Raw genomic sequence first — 9,397 nt, 5'->3', positions numbered from 1 at the left:
AGAGAGAGAGAGAGAGAGAGAGAGAGAGAGAATGACTGAGATCGCGGGTGCAGAGCGAGCGCAAGGCGGGAGGAGGGGGGTGGGACGCAGGGAAGAACGGAAAGCACCGGGTGTACGTGCCGGAGCAAAACGCGACGACACGACAACGGGGACCAGGAGATGGGGAACGGGACGAGAGCGCGGCGAGATGCGAAGTTTCCGAGGAGTATGGTGGGGAATCGGATGGACGTGCGTTGCGTGTGTCCGTGCCGATTAAGTCGGCCGGTGGTTGAGCGGAACGCGAGACGAGCGCATTTTCTATCGTTCATACGCGCGTGTCGCGTTCGCGTTTCGCGCCGAGTTAGCTCTCCTCCGACGGATTACCGTCTCTTCCTCCTCCTCCTCCTCTTTCTCTCTCCCCCGTGTGTCGCTGGAGGGTCAGGTGCCGCGGTTCCGCGCCTTCCCGTCGTTCCCGCGCGTCTCATCCTCGCCGTCAACTCGCGCAGTCGCTCGCGCGCGAGGGTGCATTCGCCTCCAGCCGAGAGGGCAGATCCGCCACCCTCGCGATGTCGCCTAAAAATAAGGTAAGTGTAACTCCTTAAGGTAAGGTCGCGCGTAGCGGCCTTGAGAGATCGATGGCTTAACGTCGCTCGAGAAAGGCAATTACATCCTTGAGTAATATTATGTAATTCCATATGTATCAGTAATGTCAATTATAATGTATAAAATAATCGCGGATATTATTTTCAAGCGATATTATATAATCTCAGATATGTCAGAATATAATATATATTAAATAATTATAACATAATTACATTATTTTTAAAGAAATTAGACGTTGAAACTGATATAACGTGATATTGTTGCATTTCCGTTCTCATTATTATATTTGAAGAATGAAGTCGTTCTCGATAACAAAAAATCCGAATTCGACACACTAAATTCTGTAAACTTCTAGATACTCATTGAAATATTATTAACGTAATAGAAAATATTATAGATATTTTTATATTTATAATTTATACATATTTTTAATTTATATTATTTTTATATTTTATATTTATTTTTTTTCAACATTTATTAATATCACGATTGCTTAAAAGTATAATTCGCAATAACGATGAATATCGAAGAGATGACTTTGCATTTTACATATTGTGTAAAATTTCTAACGTTACGCATAGCAAGATCTCGCAGTATCGTTTCTCTCTTTTCAAAGGATATGTCGAGTTTCGTGAAGATATCCCACGTGGTCGACGTGTTTAACAAGCGTGATCTCGCGCCTCCGCAGCGTTAGCAGGAATTTGAATCAAACCGATAGCGAAGCGACGGCATATGATTACTTTGTGGGCGTAATTTTTCAACTTTCCGTTTCTTTCTTCCACCGTAATTGACGTGCGTCGCATTAATGCGACGGCAAGATGTATATGTCACATCTAAAAACGATATCAAAAATATAAAAATTTTCTAATTTGTTCTATTATTATGTTCAAATATTTGTGAAAAATTTGAGAATAATTCTCTTACATTGGTTTAAATCTTATTTAATTTTTTTGTTTGATTATTATGTAAAATCGTTTATTATGTAAAAGCGTTTTGTAATACTTATTTGCAAATTTGAGGAGATAACATTAAGAAATAAATCAAATTTTATACATATAAAATACTATTATATATTAATAAAATAATAATAAATATTTATGTAAAAGAGTTTATTTGGAATCATTTACTCGTTTAAAAGTTATTGACCTAAAATTGCAGCGAAATATGATCGTTTTGCATAAAACCATTATAAGCCAAATTATTATTTGTAGCAGTTGGTTTCAGAATGTATTCACGGACTAATATTATCAAAACTTTTTGAATGATATTAATTTTTTTGTGATTGAATAATATTTTTTGCTTATTGTATAAAACATCCTTAGCCACGCGATTCTTCATTAGCCACTTTCATTTTTCTGTCGGCGCGCGGAAATCTATTTCATATACACTTTACGATTCTGATATTCAAAAATATATATATATATATATATATAGTGTCAATATTTTATTAAGAAAAGTTTCCAGAAGGACGTCATTCATTATAATTCTTTATTCGTAAAGATTATTAATGGATTTGAATATCACAAGTAAATGATCAAATAAATTTCAAATTAAATTTCCTTGTCGTTAATTCGACATTGTGCTCGCTTATTACTTGCGATCGTATTGTTTTATGGCGACTCACCATTTCGCTATGATTCATTCGAGGCTAATACATTCGCCAAATAGATATGCATTTCCAGACGATTTACGTACTGTTGTTAATGAAGACAAATTACGCGTACGAGTAGTAACGGCGAGGAAAATCAATTGTGTGTAAAAAAATTAATGTTTGCGATTTGAATTTCCAAGATAATAATTTTCCATTCCTGGGATCATTAAATTTGTTGATTCTAAGAATTTAAAAAAATATTAAGTACGATAATTACACTTGCCGTTCCATTACTTGATTTAATATCTGAAATGGAGCGAGACTTTCTGGGAAAAGAGAGTCACGTAATATATGCCTGAATGACCTTTTAACAAATTGTCGGTACTTCGTTGTCGTACAATTTACGTGATTCACGTTGTATTTTTCGCACTTCGTTGTCTCTTTAACGTTTATTTTGTAATCAATTTTCTCAAGGTAAATGGCAAAAATGTGCACAACATGAACAATCGCATTGAAAAAACAGTTTTGTTGAATCTAAAAATTTAGCTAGATATAAATCTGAAATAAATTTTGTTAAACTATCAAAAATAATTATATAAGACACTCAAACTGATTGCTAGAATTTTTGCTCAAAATTTTTTACATTGCTTATCATGCTTGAGTTTTCTATACATAGTTTGATGGATTAAAAAAATTATATTCAGATCTGTATCTGGCTAAATTTTTAGATATTTCAGCAAAAATTGTTCTTGCGCAAAATGCATGAGTGAAAGTGGATTGTAAGCTGGTTGACGAGCAAATTGATAATGTGACATCGCGGTACTAACAAAACATGATATTGCATCCCGGATGATGATACACTACAGCGTTTCCGCAAATATGTTTCTCTCTTCCCCTCTCTCTCTCTCTCTCTCTCGCTATAATTTCTAAAGTGTTACATTAAATATATTTATAAACTATCTTTTATTAAAAAAAATTCTTCGATTCAAAAATTCCAAAAAACCGAGAGACCGTCATCTTCCAAGCTGAAAATGACTTCCATCGCGCGACGGTTTATAACGCACTCGTGACTTGAAGGAGATCAAGATCTACTCCTGTGTGCGAGCCTCTTATCTTTTGAGTGTTTATTGAACCCGTTATCGTCCTTTTATCGATGTCGAACACACCTCGAATCCGCAGTTGTCCAACTAGCAGATATTAGATCGCATTTCTGCCAGAGATTATTTTTCATCGATTAAATTCTCTATCACATCAATAGCTTCATGGACGATACGTTACTAATTACGTAAAAGGGATTTGTGATAAATCAGCGAAGTTATCATTATTTGTACGTAATAAAGGTTAATTGATTAAAAGATTCTTATCACAAAAAAATATCTCGGTATCAGATTCAGTTCGTATAGTTTTTGTTTGCATTCTAATTTAATTTCTAATTTTAATTGCTAAAAGTTTTCTTTCATTCTCCTGACAAACTTTTGCTGTACGATACACGCCCGTATCCGGGATGACTGTGTCGAATGCACTCGCGGTCGTTTGCGTCTGAGAATATAGCGCGGAAGCGTGCGGACTTCGCTATCAGGCGATGGTACAAACCAGTAAGGTTGGAGTAATTAGAGCGCATGCAGAAACAATACTAAATGTAACTCATCGAACGCGTCCGAGAACGTTGCTCTCACCCTTTGGGTCGCATTTCAATTTTTAAACGCGATTCTTAATTGCAAATTATACGCGCGAGCGACAGCGATCAGCTCGCAATTAAATGATCTCGCGCTGGAAACGATATGAGAATAGTCAATACTTCGCGCTCTCGTTTATCATTTGCGACAGCCACTTCAATTTTTATCGGTCTTAACGTACATTCCAAGCAAATTACCAAGCCGATAAATAGGCCGCATAAACGAGTACTTTAAAACTGTTTGGAATCGTCTCCTTTGCGAAATATTTGAGCTTTGTAGTGCAAATACATGATTATCACGATCTATTCAAAGATTATTTTGCTTAAACGCAAAAAATAATATCAAGACTTCAATTAAGTGATTTAAATCATGATATTTATGATTCTAATCGAATTATATTGAATAAGTTAAGTAAAAACATTTTCAATTTACATAAAAAGGATTCCTGAATGAAAAATTTATTTTTAAAGCACAGATTTTATTGCAGATTTTAAAAACTTGAGAATTGTAAAATTTGCGGACGAGATTAATTCTGTAACGTAATTTGTAAATTTGTAAAAATAAATTTTGAGTTTCATATTTTCCGAGTTTTTTTTTTATATTAAATATTAATTTAAGATTCGAGAATAATTATAATCTTGCAAATCATTTTTTTACAGGCTTATAAAAATCCCTCAATGTGCGCGTAAATAATCGTCAATAAAATTTCCCAGAAAATTTCAATCAACTTTTAACGCGGAACTGAAGTGAAGCGGATTTACCGTAACAGAGGCACGCCCGTTTGTTTATTCGCGCTGCATTCAGACCACCGCGCGACTTTTCCAGGAGATGAGAAGCAGATGGTATTTTCATGCGTCCGTGCCTTCGACTCTAATTGTCGTTGGTTATTATCTAATTAATTCATAAGCGTCATCAGCCGCGCGAGCATTGCGCCGTACGATCGCACAGCGTTTCGCGTGACTGGAACTCGCGGCAGCGTTCAGGCTAACTTTTGCCATTGTCTCGCAAATTATTATTAATCTGAATTATTTTGCTTGTACGAGATTCGCCAACGATCGCCGATGTGAGCGTTTTCTCGCCGTGTTTCTCGCCACGGTTGGCAGTCCGAGAGAAATGAGTTTATCGAGTCACGATATACGCGCTATGGCTGATTTGGCGGATGAGCGTCTCGACTGTTTCGTCGTAAGTTCTATCTCTCTGATTCGATCGAAGACCTCACAATTAGATGGGCGGCCTTAAGGCTTTGTTCTAACCGCGCGTGAAGGCGAGACTCTTCATTTGTTGCCGTTTTCCAGCCTTTCAATTCACGGAATCACAAGTTAATAACAGGGGAATTCGAAAATAATAATTCCTTAAGAGTTTTTGAACACTGAGATTGCTTCGTAAAATAAATTTCTGGTTCTATCAAGTTTCAATCATCCGTCTATTCCAAGTACACCTTTAAGCCCCTTCTAATTGAAAGTTCGCAATATTTAATGCTAGTTAATGGTTATTGTACGTGACAATATCCCACGATAAATTGTAATGAATCATCCATTGGCCGAAGCAAAAATAAATACGTCAAACATTCTCATAACATTTAATTGGAAGTTGCTACTTTCTCTGTCACAAACAGACTTATTCCTAAGATTAATATTTTCATAGAGAGAGAAAGAGAGAGAGAGAGAGAGAGAGAGAGAGAGCAATATAGCGCATGCTCCAAAGAATTCTGACGCGCGAGATGACTTAATTCTCTAAATATCACTTAAATTGCGTGACACGGTTTAATTACGGCAAAGTGGGCGATTGTATCTGAACGCAAAAATTACCCAATATTAAAAAACGGAAAGTATTATTGTTCGGTATGTGTGGTAGATGGATACACATTTTCTAGAATTTATTCTATTACTACACTGAAAAAAAAGATTGGCTGCTGCAGCAAATTAGATAGCAAAACATGGCATAGCATTTAATTTGTTGCAACAGCCAATCTTTTCTTTCAGTGTAGACAATGAGATTGTGCAAATTGTAGATTACGTTAAAGTTATTGATTAAAGTAATCGCAAAATTTTTTTCGCTCTTAATATAATATATATGGATTAATGTGTTTTATTTTAAAATATAAAAGCTATACGTGTTGAAATATATTTAAAAAATTAGTAAATTTTATATATGTATATACACAGCAACAACGATTTAGCTGAAGTATCTACACTGAAAAAAAAGATTGGTTGCTGCAGCAAATTAAATGATAAAATATGGCATAGGATTTTTAATTGGCTGCAGCAGCCAATTTCCGGTTGCGTTAGACAATCGAAATTCTATGACATTGTGGATAGGCTAACACAACCAAAAATTGGCTGCAGCAATCAAAAATCGGCTGTTGCAGCCAATTAAAAATGCTATGCCATATTTTACCATCTAATTTGCTTGCAGCAGCCAATTTTTTCTTTCAGTGTAAGACTGTAGAAACGAAAATTCGCGAAATAAACGCGAAGTAGGGTCTCCAGATGAAACGAAACGTCCCTGTGAGGAATCTCCCTCTCTCGGTGATCGGCGCGGATGACGCGCGCTGGAAAATGTGGCGCTCGCTCGCGTCCCTTGACGCTCGCTTTGCCACGCAATTCCGTCCGAGTGGGGATGTACGCGCGCAAACGAGAATGCAGCGTGTACATCGGTAGGTGAGCCTAGCACAGTGCCGCGCCTCGATGAGGATCTCGCGAGCGACTGCACGAGTGAATCGCAACCCCGTTGACGCGAGCGAACGATTCCGCCTGGAGGGTCGTCGCGCGTCGTGAGTGACGTGGCGACTTTGTGTGCGAAACTTTGCTCCGACACGCCTTGGCTCGAAAGGTCGCAATAATGCGCAACAATGATCTTCATCAATTTGAATGTATAATTCCCATAGAAAACTATGTTTTAATCAACAACACGCGGAAGCGCGAGGTTCACTCCGACCTCCGGCCTGAGAAATCAATTCGCCGATTTTGGACTTGCTCGAATGTCGTGAACGAGAGCTCGCTCTCCCCTGCCTCCTGGCTCTCCTTAACGTGGCGGAGAAGAAAGCGCGATCTCGATTTAGGAAATGTTACGCATGACGCGGAGAAGGACGAAGCCGCGCTTTGTTCGCGGAAGTTCGACGAGCTTCGAGAGTCGCCGCGCGTTCTCGAAGTATAAATAGAATCCGCTGTGCTACGCCGCGGATATCCTCGATATAGTGCCACTCTGGACGTTCTTGACTGCGCGCAAACTGTCAGTGTTGAAAGAACCCGAGGTTCGCCGTCATCGCGAGAGGGACAGAAAGAAAAGCGAATTAAACCGCGATTGTTAAACACGAACGCATCGAGATCCACTTGGAATGAGCACTCTCGACCGTTCTACGCAGGAAGCTTGAGAGAGATGTATCGGAATCGTGCGAAAATACAGGAAGCATCGAATTTGTCTTAAGTAAAGAAGCTGAGAGGCAGAGGGACAAAAACTGTACGACTGAATGCGACAAATTGGTGCTTTCCAGCAAGAGAGAGAGAGAGAGACACAATGTAATACGAAGAGGTTTTGCTGAAGTATTTAAAAATTTAGCTAAACACAAATCTGAGAATAATTTTGTTTAGACTATAAAAATAATACATAATTATGTAGGATGCTCAAATTGGTTGTCAAAACTTTTTGCAGCATTTAGTCATCGTACTTGAGATCGAATGAATGTCTACGTAATTATTTTGATGATTCAACAAAATTAATTATTTTCAAATCTGCACTGAAAAAAATGCGTATAATTTCCATGTAAAATTACATGCATTTTTATGTATCCAGCTAAATTTTTAGATACTTCAACAAAATCGTTCTTTCCGTGCAATCATTTTATTTCTGTTTTAAAGGTCAAACGACAAGGATGTAATGATTTACTATGTTACATTGGATGCGTTCCAACAAAAGACACAGATGACACGATGTAACATAGTGAATCATTACATTCTTATTGTTTGCCAATGTTAAACAGAGATGAAATGAAGACTCTTTAACACACTATGTCATTGCTGGAAAGCACTTATGGGGTGCTTTCTATTTGGTGACACAAGGGTCGTTCTATCTTTGTTACTTTCTGAATATCAAGAAAGAATGATGTTTGTACCGACTTATGTCACTAAATGGAAAGCGTCCATTGTGTGTCATCTGTGTCTCTTGATAAAAAGCACCCTATAGTAAACGAGTTGATCGTATTATTTTCTTCTGAAGTCTCCAAGGCGGACGTCATCGAACGACATCCGTGAGAAATGACGCGAGCATGATTCTTGACTCTTAAAGTTAACCAGCTCTCTTCTACAAAAGTGCGTCGAGGCAATTCCTTCGGAGAACGCTGCGTTGTTGCAACTTCTTTCCGACATTCGAGTTTTGTTCGTGCTCCTGGAGGTATCCTACAATTCGTCGAACTTGTTGCAGATTTAGCAGAGAATCGTCACTTGAGACCGTCAAATCCGCTCTCGGCGAACACGTGCGAATACTTACTCCTCGTACAACGGATCGATAGTCGTGACGAAAACGAGAGAGAACGGGTTAAGTGTCCAACGGGACGCGTCTCCAAATGAGACGAGCGCAATTGATTTCGCTGACGAGTTCGGCAACCCGCAGCGGGCACCTTGGACGGAAGCGGCGTACTATATACGTGACCAAACGTGACCAAACGTGACGAAACAAGGAGGCCAAATGCAATGTGCATCGTGCGCACATGCATCTTTTGTCCGCGGTGCATGTGAGTCATTTAGCACGTGCACACGTCGATCGAAGTTTCTTTCTTGCTGCTGAGAGAGACAGAACCAGTGTTGTTATTCTCAAACGAAGACAAATCACTGCAAATATCTTTACTCCACTTCAGATTAAATTACATCAATTTCAATTAACCCTCAAGTAGGCGCTTGGGGCAAAGTTACTTTTTTTCTTCTTTTTCTTTTCCCTGGATAGAGTTCGAATCCACCTAAAGGGGACCACAAGTCACGATATGAATAAAAAACGAATCGTACGATCCAGGGTTTAGTCTCCTCGTGGAAGGGAAACTTCAGAGCTACTTCGTAACAATCGCTGTGCGATTTTGTGCGCTTACTTAAGGATTGACTAAATTAATAAGTTTAGATTAAATTGATTTATTTAAAAAACAAAGTTTATTTGACTTTGACAGTAATAGTCGTTTCTTTACAAGAAAATCATTACATGAAAGTGTCCCCCTCCGATTTTAATGAGCTTTTAATATGTTGTTTTCCAGATAAAAATAAGAGATATGTATTTTTTTTTATAAAGGCACACTCGCACTTTTACGGGATGCAATATCCCTTTGAAGAAAAAATTAGTTGTTTTATATTTGCTTCAAAAGAAAAAACTAATTTTCTTCAAAGAGGTATTGCGCTCTCTAAAAATGCGATTTTGTTCTTATAAAAAAATACTTATCTTTTATTTTTGTCTAGAAAAACATATTTAAAGCTCACCAAAATCGGAGGGGGATACTTCCATTTCTTTATGTTGTAGTTGATTTATTTATAAAAATCCTGTTTCTAATCTTAATATTATAAATTAATTT

At 37.8% G+C, this 9,397-nt stretch overlaps 1 protein-coding gene across 4 annotated transcripts in view; it reads left to right on the top strand.

Annotated features, from left to right (window-relative positions):
* Window positions 1-9,397, top strand: part of LOC108724501 (monocarboxylate transporter 12) — a 29,413-nt gene that overhangs the window by 2,312 nt on the left and 17,704 nt on the right. The window contains exon 1 of one of the 4 annotated variants that reach the window (XM_018450908.1): window positions 248-563. The exons of 2 other annotated variants lie outside the window; for them this stretch is intronic. In XM_018450908.1, the coding sequence (XP_018306410.1) occupies window positions 546-563 (18 nt within the window). In that variant the 5' untranslated portion in view covers window positions 248-545. Of the gene's footprint in view, window positions 1-247; window positions 564-6,965; window positions 7,276-9,397 lie in introns of those variants that run through there. One more of the 4 variants, XM_018450907.1, reaches the window with a different exon arrangement.

The sequence above is a fragment of the Mycetomoellerius zeteki genome, unplaced genomic scaffold, assembly GCF_001594055.1.
Source record: "Mycetomoellerius zeteki isolate Tzet28-1 unplaced genomic scaffold, Tzet1.0 scaffold301, whole genome shotgun sequence".
In the NCBI taxonomy this organism is placed as follows: domain Eukaryota; kingdom Metazoa; phylum Arthropoda; class Insecta; order Hymenoptera; family Formicidae; genus Mycetomoellerius; species Mycetomoellerius zeteki.
This window is presented reverse-complemented; position numbering and strand designations above follow the sequence as displayed.